Source organism: Notothenia rossii (assembly GCF_949606895.1).
Source record: "Notothenia rossii genome assembly, chromosome: 8".
Classification (NCBI taxonomy): Eukaryota; Metazoa; Chordata; class Actinopteri; order Perciformes; family Nototheniidae; genus Notothenia; species Notothenia rossii.
In genome coordinates, this window is record NC_136906.1 from 63,876,997 (window position 1) to 63,894,712 (window position 17,716).

The following is a 17,716-nucleotide window of genomic DNA, read 5'->3' on the forward strand; positions in this document are numbered from 1 at the left end:
AAAAATTCATGTTCCCACTCGTCATGAAAGTAGTATATTTTAGATTTCTTCTTTGACGGACCTTCCTCAGTTGTCATGACTGCATCTTACATCTCTTTTTCTCTATCTTTCTTACTCTCAAAATATACTACATAAATAAATATGTCTCAACATGTCAACTGCACTTTAGCGCCCTCTGGTGAGCTACTCGGAAAACCTCCGCGAGCTACTGGTAGCTCGCGATCGACGTGTTGGCAACCCCTGCACTAGAGTGATGAAGTGAGTGTAGTAGAAAACGAGCAACCACAGGCAACTGAAGATCCGAAAATGGATAGCCTTTCCACACAAGAGCCACAAAGGAGCCAAAGAGTCCGGAAGTTAACGGAAAAGGGCCAAGAACTGAACGATGAACAAGTAACAAGACTTGTACACCGTTTCAGTGTGAGCTACAAAAGGTGGAAAGATATCACAAAGGAAGCCAAACAAGCGCTAAGTGGTCAATGCCCTAATGACCTGCTTGAATACATCACTAAGGTAAGCAAGACCTCCGATGATGTAAATATTGCTTATGAAGAGTTGAGGCTCATTGACATTCCCGACCATGACACACGTCGCAGAGAAGACACCTGTGAAGCAGTTACAAAGACAGTCATTGAGACTGCAAGAGAAAGAATGGACACAAGAAAGGACAAAAGTCATGAAGAAGAAGAAATTGGTAAAAACCAGACAGTCTGTATGCAAATCTGTTGCCTCTGTTAAGAGAAGTAATGGCTCTCATGTCACCAGGTCCTCGACTCATTCTCGTAGCAACTCGAGAGCCACATCAAGAAGTTAATTCCTCTCTTCTATCAAAAGACAAGAAGCCGATGCTGAAATTGCTGCAAATGAAGCGACTTTAGAAGTAATGCTAGAACAGGAACAACAGATCGAAGAACTTAATATACTGGAGGCTGAAGCTGCTCAGTTAAGAGCCAAACAGGAGGCAGAAAATGCTGAGAGGCAAAGAGAGTTACAAGCCAAGCGCAGACAACTAGAGCGATTTGAAACAATGAAGAAGCTAAAAGCTGCAAAGGCGAGTATATGAACAGAATGCATGCCCAGACGAAGAAATTAGCGAGCTGCTCCATCAACATTCTTATATTCAAAGAAAATCAGTAATATCTTTAAAAACTACAAGTCCTTTTATATCAGCTGTGCACCGTTATGGTGTAAATATAACCTATCTATGAATTAGATCAAATGTAAAAGTCAGCCGAATTACTATTGATACTGCAAGGAGACGTATTGTGTGAAGAGAAATTGAAGGTGTTGTTTAATTGTTGATATATTTATGATCCACGTCAAGTATTCAGTTTCGGCAGCATTTCTTCCAGTTTTTCCAAAGGTCTTCTCATCAGGGCTCTATAAATAGAGAACTACGGCAGATGTGTAATATGTAATGCAGCCGAACCGTGTATTACAAGGCCGTTATGTGATGACTTTCAAAGAGAAAAGCAAGAACACTCGGAATTAAGTATTATTTTATTCTTTTAAAATGTTTTTCCGATTTCATATCATATAAACACCAAATCCCAACATGCATTGCGGCTAAAACATCCAATCGGCGAGCTTAAACCATAGCTGAGGATCTTGGGTAATCGCTCGAAATGCCTACGTCTGTTTCCGGTTATTTTTATTTTGAAATTCAGTTCCTGACAGACGCCAAAAAAGCCTGATATTATGGAACTAAACAAATAAATAAAAACAAGGATAATTGTGTGTTATTGGTGAGTAAATAACAGTGTGTTATTTTGAAAAGAATAACAAATTAAAAGGAAAAAAAGATTTAAAAAAATACAGATTTCAGTATTCTGAGGCTCTGAGCCCCATTTATTTTCCACACAGACGGCAGCAAAAGTCCGAAATTATACGATTTAAAATAAAAGCAATAATTGTGGCTTGCTATTGAGTAAGAACATGTTTTTATGAACAGCACAGCTTCCGGTCTTCTTATAACACGTAATGCCGTGAGACTACCAATTAGGGGTTTAACGGTTCACAAACATTTCGGTTCGGTACGTACCTCGGTTTTTTGGTCACGGTTCGGTTCGGTATGTTTTCGGTACAGCAGAATTTTTTTTCACAACACAAAACATTTCTTTTAAAATTATTATTAAACTGTGAATAATGTATTCACTTAAATAAATACAAAATATAATAAAATAAACATTAAGGTACAGCATTTCGATGAACTCAAATAATCAGTTAATTAATCGTGTTGGTGAACACGAAATGCCATGAGACAGGGTTGGTCCGTACACATGCCCGATAGAGATGATAAAAAAGCATTTAAGGAAGTTAGAAAGATTATCCAATAAAGTTATTTCCAGTGTTTCTTAATTCCTAAACACATAGATCAGTTGTCTTTCAGGACTTCCGTCATAGACAAAGGAAGGAGAGTAAATTAATGAATGAATGGGTTTACAAATCTGCTTGTATTATTAGAATGTGATTGTCAAGTGCCAACAATCAGGAGAGTTGGTGCTTGAGAAGACTAAACATTTATCTGCAGATTTCTATAAAGTATATTCATTACTCGTTATTCTCTACTAATAGTTCATTAAAAACTGTATATAATGGCTATTTTGCACATCCCTTTCAAGATTTTCAAAGGTTTAAGTTATGCATGAAAAACTTGGGCCGCAGGTTCCTCAAAAGTGCATTACAAGACATTGTCAAGGGGTGAACTCAGATGCATGAACTCAAATACACAACTCAGACTCAGACAAAGGTGGTATTCAAAAATAAAGACTTTACTGGATTTTAGAACAGTAACAAAACAGGGAAACACAAAATTACTCTTTAGAGGAAATAGCAATCATCAGGAGCATGAAAATGGAATTCGACCATGGAGCAGGCTTGAATGTAGTCATGAATGATAACAAACTGGTACTGGACAGGTGGGGACTAATTCTACGTTCACACCGGACGCGATGTGAATATTCGCTTCGCTCTAAACGCTCCTATCGCATCGCTCTAGTCGCTCGAGTTTCACCGCGGCTGCCAGCTGTGTTTACTCGCATCATTCAAACAAGACGCGCTGGCTCGGGAGCTACAACCACAACAAAATGAACATATTTTACCATGATTAAATTGTAATACACGTTTCTAAATGATGCCGACGTAACAACATACTGATACCGGTTAGTAAAAACCATGAATTAATGCTTTGACGAGTCTGCAGACAAGACGGCAGGCGAAAAACCTTTTAAAATGCTTGTTTTCTGAATGGAGATTGGGTCGACCAGGCTAAGCCAGGGCTGCCAACCCTCATGCTACGTTCACACCGGACGCGATGCGAATATTTGCTTCGCTCTAAACGCTCCTATCGCATCGCTCTAAACGCTCGAGTTTCAACTACAACAAAATGAACATATTTTACCGTGATTTAATTGTAATACATATTTCTAAATGATGCCGAAGTAACAACATACTGATACTTGTTAGTAAAAACCATGAATGAATGCTTTGACATGTCTGCAGACGAAAAACCTTTTAAAATGCTTGTTTTCTGAATGGAGATTGGGTCGACCAGGCTAAGCTAACGTTGTATATGCTCACTCCACACTCATAACAACGGCCTACAGACATAAATAAACCAGCGACTGTATTCGCCATGACACAGACAGTCTGGTTTGTACTTGTTTAACTTCTGTACAGTCTCTGAACAGATATGAGGAGCTGTGATCTCTGTGTGCTAACTTCTCTCAAAAGAGAATACAATAATATTCAATCACTAGTATATTACTACCACACACATCAATAGGTTCCTGATGGCCATACTACAGCAGAGAGTTTTGAAGAATATGCTTTTGAATAATTTGGGGGAATATTTATAATGTAAAATCTTCAATAAATATGGCATCATCTTAAATAACTTTGCTATTATACAGTATATTTCTACCAAACTCACTATTTGCATTGTTGTTGTTAGCATCTTGTTAGCTAAATGGATATTAGAAGCTGTTTCTCAAACAATGAGAGGGAGAGCTCTGTCCTGTCAGACTGAGAGATATCTACAGCTCAGTGAAGTAAGGGACTCTCTGTTTAGATAGTTACCTTTTAGTCTAGTTATCTCAGTGGGTCTCAAACGTTTTGGTCACCATTTATGAGAATAAAACGTTATGAAATACTATATGACAGTAAAACAAGAATACAGTTTAAAAGGTGAGTGATTTGTAAAATATCCATAAAGAAAATCTGTTAACAGTTCTGTTTTGTATGGGTGTTGAGAGATGTATCCATAAATTCCTTTTGATCTCAAAATGCACCAGATTGATGCATTTAACTTCAATATTAAACAAAAAAATCTTCCCCCGGACCCCCCCCACTTGTAAAGTAGCACTTTGCCTCTGCTTACACCTATATGCCATTTTATATGCTGTGAGCTGATTATCGAGCCTTCATTGTAAGAGTCGTGGGTACACTGTATGTGCGTGTTCCACTGTAGCGCCCGGTACATTAATGGGAAACCCTAGTTTGTACATGTTCAATACATTTGTAACACTGCACACATGAACGTTTATTTTTTCGGCTCACCAAAAAGAAAAAATCTCACTCCAAGCTGAACTCAAATGTTGGCAGCCCTGGCTAAGCTAACGTTGTATACTGTATGCTCACTCCACACTCATAACAACGGCCTACAGACATAAATAAACCAGCGACTGTCTTCGCCATGACACAGACAGTCTGTGGTTTGTACTTGTTTAACTTCTGTACAGTTTCTGAACAGATATGAGGAGCTGTGATCTCTGTGTGCTAACTGCTAACAGCTAATGGCTGATGTTTTCTGGTTGAACGTCAGTGACGGCAGGCTGAGATCCTCACCTCTGATTGGCTTCCGCGAGAACGCGTCACTTGAAAAAATGTAACTCGCGTTTGACGCGGCCCCCTTCAATCGCCTCAATCGCGTGATTCGCGCTGCGTCCACCGCTTCATGCGCGCCGTCGGAGCGAATTCGCGTCTGATCGTGTCTCTGTATTGACTTTACATGTAATCGCGCCGCCCCCAAACGTCGCATCGCGTCCGGTGTGAACGTAGCATAAAACAATATATACACAAGGTGAAACAATCAGGGCGGGGTAAACAATCACGAACACAGGAGACACATAGGAGCGGGGAGCATGGAGTCCTGAAACGAGAGAGAGAATTACTTTTCACAATAAGACAGAGGGCACAGAACAAAGGGACATGACAAAACTAATATAAAGAATACACTTTCATAATAAGTTTCCGAGACATGACAGACATCTATCAATATGTGTGTATACCTCCACCATGAAACTGTCAAATTCTGCACATTTCTTACACTATATTTACATAAGAGTATAATTAATGTGTATAATATCAGTTAAAATAAGTGCTTCAACATAGTTAACATTGCAGGAAAGCAATATATTAGACGTCAAGTACTTTGTCAGGCTTAATATTTATCTGTAGATACCCCAAAAACCTTTTTCTTATTGAAAAGAAGACTTTAACCTAAAGTATTCTTTAATGTGTTAATAAAGGTTAATTAGTTTGTCTGTTTTGCACATCCTCATATTAATATCTTTGTACATCCGGCACTAAACTGTTTTATTGTAGAGATCACTTACAGTATCTTCTTGAGTTTTTATATTTCATATTTCTATCATTGACCTTCTACTTTCCCCCTATGAAAGTATGTACTCTTAATATTTTTTTCATCAAATAACATTATTCAACAAAAAATAATTAAATACCGTGCTTTAACCACTAGGTGGTGCACACAACGTACACACAGCATACTAATAATAACTTTGTATTATTGGTGTAGGATACTTATGTATGTATAACATCTGAAGATGTGTAATTGTATTCATGTTCTTACATAATTTTACAGGATATTGCTATACTATTTCTCATGTTTTACTTCTACACATTAATATCTAATTTGTAAAACATCACAGACAGAAAGGTATATCCGTAATTTAATGGTAAGCTATTGAAATTGTGATTCCATAGATGTGTCTCCCATCACCCATATCCCCTCACTATTCTCTCAACTCAGTATTTACATTCTTATATTCAAAGAAAATCAGTAATATCTTTAAAACTACAAGTCCTTTTCTATCAGCTGTGCACCTTTATGGTGTAAATATAACCTATCCACCAATTGGATCAAATATAAAAGTCAGCCGAATTAATGTTGATACTGCGAGGAGACGTATTGTGTGAAGAGAAATTGAAGATGTTGTTTAATTGCTGATATATTTATGATCCACGTCACGTTTTCAGTTTTGGTGGCATTTCTTCCTGTTTGTCTAGAAGTCTTCTCAGCAGGGCTCTATAAATAGAGAACTACGGCCGATATGTAATATTTAATGCAGCCGAACCGTGTATTGCTATACCGTTATGTGATGACTCTCAAAGAGAAAAGCAAGCACACTCGGAATAAAGTGTTATTTTATTTTTAAAAAATGTTTTCGGATTTCACATCGAATAAACACCATATCCCAAAGTGCATTGCGGCTAAACCATCCAATAACCGAGCTGAGGATCTTGCCTACGTCTGTTTCCGGTATTGTTTACGATTGATGTATTTAGTTATACACACAGTCCTTCACATTTCAATTTTAATTTACATTAAAGTATTTTGTGAGGTCTTCTAAAATTTTTTTAAATATAACTATGGTTTTAGTTGAAGAGTTTGTAGATCAACATGAAGCCAAGTTGTTGCCTGGCAACGCAATCTCACAACGTCACATCCGTTAATTCCACAACCGCACACATGGATTAACATCGATTTAATACATTAATGTAGCCTTTATTTCTGCTAAATAATAATAATAATAATTATTATATAATTATAATTTCATGATAAATCGTCATATGTTCACGTCTTGCCGTGATACCGGGTTGGGCGTATCATATGTACGCAAAACTCGGCCTCAGATCTCAATGGGAATGGTTAGCGTATCATATGCACGTAAAATCGGACTTCTGTGTATCTATTGCACGCATTTCCAATGTGTAAAGTCGTGTCATTTTTACGCAGACTGAAGAGAGTGGGTTGAAAATAAGATATGAATGAACAACAAAAATAAAATACGTTTTATTTGTTATTGGCTATGGTAGGTTATTGGTTATGTTCACATACTTATTTGATTATTAAAATATAAACCTAGATCTAGTCTCTAGTAATCCTGCTCAAAGTGCACCAGATTGAAGCATTTTACTTTAAAATGTTAAAAAAAATCTTACCCATACCCCCGGACCCCCCTAGAGGATGTGACGTCCACCCCCCAATTAAAACATGTTCATACAATAATGAATACATTTGAAACCTTCTTCATGTATATAACCAACATGTCAATATGTTTCAGTTGTTGTAGTGTATTATTGTGTGTGTGTGTGTGTGTGTGTGTGTGTGTGTGTGTGTGTGTGTGTGTGTGTGTGTGTGTGTGTGTGTGTGTGTGTGTGTGTGTGTGTGTGTGTGTGTGTGTGTGTGTGTGTGTGTGTGTGTGTGTGTGTGTGTGTGTGTGTGTGTGTGTGTGTGTGTGTGTGTGTGTGTGTGTGTGTGTGTGTGTTCCGATCCGATCCGATCCGGATGGTTACTAATTCCTTTTCTTTATGGTGGTTATTTTTGACCGGGAACACCATGGGTTTTACAAAGTTGACAAAATCATCCAAAATTTAATGAAGTGGTGATCAGCAATTGTATATGTTCAAATGTCTACTGTGAAGTATATCATAAAGCCTAAATGCAATCGAATGTAAAACGAAAAAGCAGCATTCACTCTTGTACAACATCAAAAACAGACAAGCATTTAGATTAAAAAGCATTTATTAAAAAAATATGATAATGGTAAACACACAACATTCATTCAACAAAATATATAGACTGAAACAAATGGAAGTGTGTCAGTGTGTGTTGATTGCGTGACATTAAGAGTATGTGTGTGTTTGTGTGTGCAAGAGCAGGTGTCAGGTCAGAAAAAAACATCTGGTTAGTGATAAGCCATTTTGAACATTGTATTTCCTCTCTGTGTGTCTTCAAAGACCAACACAAGTTGCATTTATTCACATAAATAACTACTCAATAACATGACTGAACAGATATTACAACAGTAAAGCTCAGTGAACAACATTACACATTAAACCCAATCAATACATGAACATTTACAAAAGTAAAGCAATCGTGTTCTTTGCCAATAGCTGCTACAATAACAATAAATTATCTTGAATTTGCATTTTCTTTTGTATCTTTTAACATCATAGAAGTTCTGCATTATGTAATATTATTTGAGATCATACTTAATCATGAGATTACATATACCCGAAATGCTTACCTTCTGCCTTACTAACAGTACTAATGTTCCCTTTCTTTGCACACAGTGCATATATTTTTAAAAGCAAAAGCATAAAGGAATGGATTAAGGCAGCTAATCACAAATACCAGTCCTGAAACAGCGTTCCAGCTTTTCAAGCAAAAATTCCAAAGGCCATCATTGTTTTGCAGAATAGCTGCCACACCAAGTACATTTGTGATGTAATATGGCATCCATAGAACAAAAAAGGTCACAATAATACTTGTGATGAGCCGGGTCGTCTGTGGGTTGTTGAAGAAAGCTGCCTGGTTCACTTTTCTCTGGACACCGATGTATGAAAAGGCCACGACAGAAATTGAAACAAATCCTACGAGGCACTCTGACAGCAGCACAGCCACCAGTTGGGAAGGGGGAGCATGGGAATCTGTGCAGGCTGTCCCCTGCTGTTCTTTGATCACCTGTCGGATCACTAAAGCAGGGATAGACAGGATCATGGTAACCAGCCAGAGGAGAACCAGCAGCCTCCGCCTGCCTGCCCGATCCAAGCAATTCTGCAGGTTCAACACCTGTAGGTAGCGTTGGACACTCAAGAATGTCACGGTTAGCAGGCTAGAACAGATGCTGCAGAACATGAAATACGTGAGGAGCTTACAGGCCACCAGTCCAAGAGTCCAGCTGTACAGTAAGGTGTAAATCCACAGAGGCAGGGGGAGCAGGCAGATCAGGTCTGATATGGCCAAATTCAGCATCAGACTCTGACTCAGACTGGACAGGTGCTGCCAGTTTGGTTTGAGGATGATAACAGCAATATTCCCAGGAACTCCCAGCAGGAAGCAGATGGACAGCACCACCACTGGGACCAGACGGATGGAGACCAAGGAGGTAGGAGATGGTTCTCCAGCAGTGGAGGAAATGTTAAAGGGGACCAGAGAAGTGTTGAATTGTTCCATGCTGCAAACTTGCTGCTAGACCAGCTTAAAGTTGGCCACCGAGTGAGATAATTGAGTGTTACACAGGATAAAGAGGACTCATCTAAAGAGGAAATGCCAACGTACTTTATATTTAAATGCAAATAATTTGTTTCATGGCTTCATTATCTGACACATTTCCCCATATTCAGTTCCCTTAAAACAGCTTTCAGCCACGCATTTTTATAGTTCATGAGTAATGACTGAGATCGACTACTTTGTATCAGCCTGTATTTTTATTTAGGACATTCCTGCAAATCATACATTTAGTTAATATTAAAATTCCTTTGAGGAACTACCCTTTGAATAGGGAAACATTTTTAACCAATTGATGTAGTTTCATAAAATGTACTCATCTATAAATTAAGAAATGTATTTAACAATACAATTAATAACTCCAACCAACTATGACCATATTGATATCTTACCTAGGTTAAAGCATTTTGCCGTGATCAATAATAGAGGTTGGCAGCATTCACTCTTGTACAATAAAAATAACAGAGCACCATATGGTATATAAAACATTTATTATTAGATACAAAATTGTAAGCACACAAATATTTATGTAACTAAAGATAAAGGAGAAAAAAAAGGTGTGTGTGTGTGTGTGTGTGTGTGTGTGTGTGTGTGTGTGTGTGTGTGTGTGTGTGTGTGTGTGTGTGTGTGTGTGTGTGTGTGTGTGTGTGTGTGTGTGTGTGTGTGTGTGTGTGTGTGTGTGTGTGTGTGTGTGTGTGTGTGTGTGTGTGTGTGTGTGTGTGTGTGTGTGTGTGTGTGTGTGTGTGTGTGTGTGTTGTCCTCCCTATGTGAGTTCCGTGTGCCTGAGCATTAACAAACATGTCAGGTCAGAACAAAAATGTGGAGAGTTAGTAAAGAGAATGTTAAAATGCATGCAATATCCTGTGTCTGTGTGAAATATAGCTACCAACAACTTAACAGTGTGGTGAGAGGCTACTCTAAAATATGACCTAAAAAAGTACAACAATGAAACTCAGTGAACATCATTAAACATTAAACCCAACCAAACATATACAAAAAAAAAGCTGTCCTAATTTTTCCATTGAATGTTGCAGATTGCTTTGTCCAGTAACAATGACACTACTGTGTAAAACATTCATACTTTGTATGCAAAATAAACTTCCAGATAATTTACTCGAATTAATCTTACAGACCACAAACATCATCTTTCAGTACGATGACTAATAATTGATATGTCGGTGCCTGTATCATTACCGTCTTCATCTTTCAACTCTTTGCCTAACCAATTAAAACATATCTTTTTGGAGAATCAGAGGAAAGACTATGGTTAACCTCACAATTGATCATAAAATAAATTCTAAACTGTGTATGATGTTAGAACTTTGGACTAAATCACCTTTTTTGAGTTTCACAGGTTAATGGATATATTTTGTGTTTTCTTTTCAAGTCAAAAAGTTCTGCATTATGTAATGTTACTTCAGATCATGCAAAATCAAGTAATTACACTACCTGAAACATTGAGCTACTTCATTATCAACAGCACTAATGTTCCCTTTCTCCGCACACAGTGCACTTGTTTTTAGAAGAAAACGCATAAAGAAGTGGATTAAAGCAGCTCATAACAAACACCAATGCTGAAACAGTGTACCTGCTGTCAATGCAAAACTTCAAAAATCTTTCATTTTGTAGTGAAATTGCTGCCACATCAAGCACATTTGTGATATGATATGGCATCCATAGAACAAAAAAGGTCACAATGATACTTGTGACCAGTCGGGTCGTCAGTGGGTTGTTGAAGAAAGCTGCCTGGTTCACTTTTCTGTGGAGGCCAATGTATGAAAATACCACAACTGAAATTGAAACAAATCCAGTCAGGGTCTCTGTCAGCATCACAGCCACCTGCTGGGACTGGGAAGAGTACTTGCAGTGGCAGTCTGTCCCATGCTGGTCTTTGATCAGCTGTCGAACCACTAAAGCAGGGATAGACAGGATCATGGTAACCAGCCAGAGCAGAACTAAAAGCTTCCTCTTTCCTGCCCGATCGAAGATTTTCTGCAGGTGCACCACCTGTAGGTAGCGCTGGACACTCAGCACTGTCACTGTCAGGAGGCTAGAATAGAGGCTGCAGTACATGAGATACGCCAGAAGCTTACAAGCCACCAGGCCAAAAGTCCAGCTGTACAGTAAGCTGTAAATCCACAGAGGCAGGGGTAGCAGGCAGATCAGATCTGATATGGCCAAATTCAGCATCAGACTCTGGCTCAGACTGGACAGGTGCTGCCAGTTTGGTTTGAGGATGATCACAGCAATATTCCCAGGAACTCCCAGCAAGAAGCAGATGGACAGCACCAACGCTGGGACCAAACGGATGGGGACCAAATGGATGGAGACCCATGAAGCAGTAGATGGATGATCAGGAGTGGAGGTGACCAGAGAGGAGTTGAATTCTTCCATGCTGCAAACTTGCTGCTAGACCAGCTGAAAGTTGGGCACCGAGTGAGTGATGGAAACTTTGTCAGACTTACACAGTAACAAGAACACAGGAAACAGTTTTCACCACAATACCTCAAGAGAAGTAAAACAAAAAATTCATATCTAGATATTATTCATCAGTAAAGACTCCACATATTTAAACAGTGTGTTAAAGTTAAAGCATTTAACACAACATAATTAAAAATAAACTACAGGATCACTGTAGTGTCCCGTCAATTATGTTAAGTTTTGTCATGTTTGTGATTCTCATGTTAGTTTAGTTTATGTTCCACTTCCTGTTTTATTTTGTACTCACCATGTCTCATTCCAGGTCCCTTTACTTCCTGCCTTGGTTTCTTTTTCTGCCATCGTCAGCATCCGCCCTGCCCCTGATTTTTTCCAACTGTGCCCACTTACCTCATGTACTGTATATATTGTCCCGTCTCCCCGTGTTAGTTGTCGGTTCGTATTGTTCGTTCGTTCCATGAAGCCAGATCCAAGCCATCATTTAAAGCAGTGGTACCCAACCTTCTTTCCCAAGACCCCCCCAAATGACTCCTGCTGGAAGTTGTGCCCCCACACACACACACACACGCCCCCCCACACACACACACTCAAAGGAGGGGTGGGGGGGGGGCGCAACAGCGGTAATTAAAGTTTCAAAGTCTCAAAATGCTACAACTACTGTCACAAATTGGATGAATGTGATCTATTTTGTTAAAGGAGGATGAAAGCCTAATTAAGGAGCACTATTGGAGTGACTTTGATGGTTATTGGACTCAGGATGAATTCATTTGGATTCCCGCTGCATGAAGAAATTAATAGGACGGCGCAAGTGGAAACAATTCACAAAGGGTTTAAACTGTTTAAAACACATGTTCAAAGTAAGCCGGATTTTGCCGATGTGTTTATGTGGATTCAAAAGTCGTAAATAATCTACAAAATGGAGGAGACCGATCTGATCGGAGCAACTGTGACAAATAATCCAACTGAAACCGGCATGGACAATGACTATGTTTTAAAAATGCACTAAAAACATTCTGAGAATGTTACAGTCATTGTTCCAGGAAGGTTTTCAGCGAGAAGTTTTTGTTTGGTTCCCAGAACGTTCTTCTGAAAGGTAGGATAACGTTCTCTAAAAACATTCTTAAAATGTTTGGTGATAACATTGTTAGAACATTATGCCCTCCTATTGTTAAAACGTTTTCAGCGGGAAGTTTTTGTTTGGTTCCCAGAATGTTGTTCTGAAAGGTAGGATAACGCTCTCTAAAAACATTCTTAAAATGTTTGGTGATAACATTGTTAGAACATTATGCCCTCCTATTCTTAAAACGTTTTCAGCGGGAAGTTTTTGTTTGGTTCCCAGAATGTTGTTCTGAAATGTAGGATAACGCTCTCTAAAAACATTCTTAAAATGTTTGGTGATAACATTGTTAGAACATTATGCCCTCCTATTCTTAAAACGTTTTCAGCGGGAAGTTTTTGTTTGGTTCCCAGAACGTTCTTCTGAAAGGTAGGATAACGTTCTCTAAAAACATTCTTAAAATGTTTGGTGATAACATTGTTAGAACATTATGCCCTCCTATTCTTAAAACGTTTTCAGCCGGAAGTTTTTGTTTGGTTCCCAGAATGTTCTTCTGAAAGGTAGGATAACGCTCTCTAAAAACATTCTTAAAATGTTTGGTGATAACCTTCTTAACATGTTTTTGAAAACATTGTTAGAACATTATGCCCTACTGTTCTTAAAACGATTTCGCCAGAAGCTTTTATTTTGGTTCCCAGAGTGTTCTTCTGAAAGGTAGGATAACGTTCTCTAAAAACATTCTTAAAATGTTTTTGATAACATTGTTAGAACATGATGCCCTACTGTTCTTAAAACATTTCCAGCTGCAAGTTAGATTTTTTATGTTGCCAGAATGTTATTATTTTAGAGAAGGATAACATGGTTTATGTTAAAGGAATGATGCAAATGTTCTATGGTAACAATTTACTAAAATATCTTAACATTATTAGAACATAAAGACATAATTGTTCAACTCAAAATTCCTGGGTAAGTGGACTGATCACTGTGGTCATTAGGATGATTATGATAGTTTACTTAACTATTGAAATTTGACTATTAACACATGTAAAAGGATGACACGGAATCAGCTGGTGAAAGTAACATTTGTTTATTAGAAAAGGGGAGCTGGGAGTGGAGGTTGGTTATGGCGGCAGTGGAAACAGTTGTTCCAGGGTGGGTAGAGAGGCCTGGCTTGTCTTGGGAGTGTGGAAGGCCTTGGATTCCTCCTGGGAGAGACACAAAAATCAGTGTGAGGCAAAAGCAGGCAAAGTTGTCAAAGAATATGCTGGTAAAAAGCTAGAGCGGCACGCAAAAAACCGTTCACGGCAACAATCCGGCAGGGAGTGAGTGCAGGCTGCAGGTTTTCATAGTGTGGCTGACGAGCAGGTTGCAGGTGTGGTTGATTGGAGATTGCTCCCAGCCGTGTAGAGCAGACCAGCAGGCAGAGAGAGAGAAACATAGTAGAAACAAACACATACAAACACTAACAAGGGTTTCAGGGACGGGCAGTGATAGTCGGTCCGTTCTTCTATATGTCTGTCTTTGGTTTTCTAAGTGTTATTCGATCCATATGACAATAGAGATATGTGCATAAACAACAAAAACACTTGGGGTATAATGTTCAAACAATGTTATCACCAAACATTTTAAGAATGTTTTTAGAGAACGTTATCCTACCTTTCAGAAGTACATTCTAGGAACCAAAATAACACTTCTCGATGAAACCATTCCTAGAACAATGAATGGTAACATTCTCAAAATGTTTTTAGAACCAACAATGTCTAGCTGGGAACTCAGACATGCCTACGCAAACATGCAATATCATGAATTACGTGCTTGTTTTTTTCTAAAAAGGAAAATGTGGTGACATCAGATTTCTTTTAAACATCCTTTTAAAAAAATGCAACAACTTTGTTTTTTAAAGCGCACTACAAATAAATCTGACGTTGACCATGACCCTGTTAATATTTCGCATCACAGGAACATTTTTATAAAAAAATAATAACCTCCTGAAAACATTATCCAAATGTTGCTTTCAAAATGTTCTTCTTTGGTTATCATGTAACATTGAGGGAATGTTCTATAAAAGAACATCTTTAATGTGTTACCCCAACAACGTCCAAAACACATCCTTAGAATGTTGGAGGCAAAACGTTCCACCTTTGTTGACTTATCACATGAAAGGAACATTTTATAAAAAAATGTTCTGTCATCTCAGGCCTCAATAACATCCTGCAGTTAAAACGTTATGTCTTAGTTAACCTTAAACCTTATAGGAACATTATTTGAAATATTAAACATCCTAAAAAGGTTATGTGAACATCAGATTAAAACGTTTCTTTAAAACCTTATTAGAACCTATAGGTAACGTTAGCCAAAGTTGTGAGAACGTTCCCCGCTAGCTGGGATGTATTTATTATAAACGTTAGTCCTTAACATCTATCACTGTGTATATCACCATTCAAACATATTTTAAAAGTTGAACAAACCCCACACAGCTCAGTGAAATGTTGACTTTATTTAATCATTTCAGTAAAAACTAACGTTCATATTTCTCTTTTTGATTATAATACTGATGAACGTTCAAAACAAAGCACTTTGGCAACTTACCACATACGTTTCAAAATGCTTAATAAGCACCGCAAGTTTCATGATATAATTTCTCCGTCATAATCGGTTGTTTCTGTGAACGGCCAACTGTTGTGTGATGGCAAATGCTGCGCCTGCAAGGCATTGTGGTTCAGCATTTTCTCCTCTCCTTTCGGTGAGGGAGGTCCAGTGGTTCCTAAGCTAAAGGTATGTATGCGCTCATACATCTTAAGCAAGTTATCACCAAAAATGTTAAGAATGTTTTTAGAGAACGTTATCCTACCTTTCAGAAGAACATTCTGGGAACCAAAATAAAACGCCCCGCTGAAAACGTTTTAAGAACAGTAGGGCATAATGTTCTAATAATGTTATCAAAAACATCTTAAGAAGGTTATCAAAAACATCTTAAGAAGGTTATCACCAAAAATTTCAAGAATGTTTTTAAAGAACGTTATCCTACCTTTCAGAAGAACATTCTGGGAACCAAAATAAAACGTCCCGCTGAAAACATTTCTAGACCAACGAATGGTAACAAACATTTCTAGCTGGGAACTCACACATGCCACCGCAAACATGCAATATCTGGTTACAGCTTATCATCTATTACGTGCTTGTTTGTTTTTTTCAAAAGGAAAATGTGGTGACATCAGATTTATTTTAAAACATCCTTTTCAAACAAATGCAACAAGTTTGTTTTTTAAAGCGCTCTAGAAATAAATCTGACGTTGACCATGACCGTGTTAATATTTGCCATAACAGGAACGTTTTATAAAAAAATAATAACATCCTGAAAACATTTTCAGAATGTTTCTTGGAGAATGTTCTTCATTTGTTATCATGTAACATTGAGGGAACATTTTATAGAGAACATCTTTAATGTGTTACCCAACAACGTCCAAAATAAGTCCTTAGAATGTTGCAGGCAAAACGTTCCACCTTTGTTAACATATCATATTAAAGGAACGCTTTATAAAAATACTTTTTGTCATCTCAGGCCTTAATAACATCCTCAAAACATCCTCTGAATATTGCAGTTAAAACGTTATGTCTTAGTTAACCTTAAACCTTATAGGAACATTATTTGAAAAAATAAACATCCTAAAAAGGTTCTTTGAACATCAGATTAAAACGTTTGTTTAAAACCTTATTAGAACCAATAGGTAATGTTAGCCAAAGTTGTGAGAACGTTCCCCGCTAGCTGGGAAAGCCTGGTTTGGACACTTTACGGGCAGAAGAAACATTTATATTAAAGAAAAAATTATAAATTTCTGTCTTTTTATGCCTATAATAGTTACTAACTTGAATTTTTCCTCAAATGAATTAATCAATTATTTATACTATTGAGTCAAGATTCCTAACAATCTCTGCAGATACAGACAGCAGGGTCTGCATTTTTCTTTAGGATGTTCCTTCCTATAATAACTTTAATTAATATTAAAATTACTTGGAGAACTACCCTTCGGAAAGAAAAATTGATAGCCAATTACTGTAGTTGAATAAAATATATCCAAACATAATTTTTTAAAATGTAAATACTGATTAAAATGAGGATGACCACAAAAAATTACCATATCACTACGTAGCTTAACAAGGTTGAAGGATTCTGGAGTCATCAATAGTAGAGGTTGGCAGCATTCTGTCTTGTACAACATTAATAACAGAACAACATTTATATTAAAAAGCATTTATTAAAAAGTATTCTAATGGTAAACACACAAATATTATTTCAACAAATTATCTAGACTGAAAAAAAGGAAGTGTGTGTGTGTGTGTATGTGTTTTTTATTTTTTTTTATTCTGAATGGTAATGGTAAGAATGGTAAATTGCATCCAGGATCCTGCGTCTGTGTGAATTTTTGCTGAAAACAACTTAACGGTGTGGTGAGAGCAAGGGTGTAACTTTGGTTTGAGAAGTGGGGGGGACACAAAACAGGGGGTCCTCCACAATGAAACATTTTCTCAATTTAATTCCATTTCCTGCCTTTCTACTAATATATTAGGGACTATAGTGTTAACAAATCCAAGAAAAATGTGGAGTGTATATAATGAGTGTGCACACTTATCTAGTATCCTATCCATGTGAGCCTGTTTTATTTGTGATGAGCTCACATCCTCTAGGGGGGTCCGGGGGCATGCACCCCCGGGAAGATTTGTTTCTTTAAATTGAAGTTGAATGCATCAATCTGGTGCACAAATTAAGAGATTTATGGATACAGCTCTCAACTCATATGAAACATAACTATATAGGTATTTCAATAATCAAAATACCATTAGAATATGCTCATGTAGCAGGTATATAAATATACAGGAATGCATTCCACCAATAATCCCTCACGTTT

At 37.7% G+C, this 17,716-nt stretch overlaps 1 protein-coding gene across 1 annotated transcript; it reads right to left on the reverse strand.

Moving 5' to 3' along the window:
- Window positions 1–9,583: 9,583 nt before the first annotated feature.
- Window positions 9,584–11,735, reverse strand: LOC307016119 (leukotriene B4 receptor 1-like). Its single transcript, XM_079645157.1, has one exon. The coding sequence runs from the start codon at window positions 11,705–11,707 to the stop codon at window positions 10,796–10,798; it is 912 nt and encodes a 303-aa protein (XP_079501283.1). The 5' UTR covers window positions 11,708–11,735; the 3' UTR covers window positions 9,584–10,795.
- Between the last annotated feature and the right edge of the window lie 5,981 nt (window positions 11,736–17,716).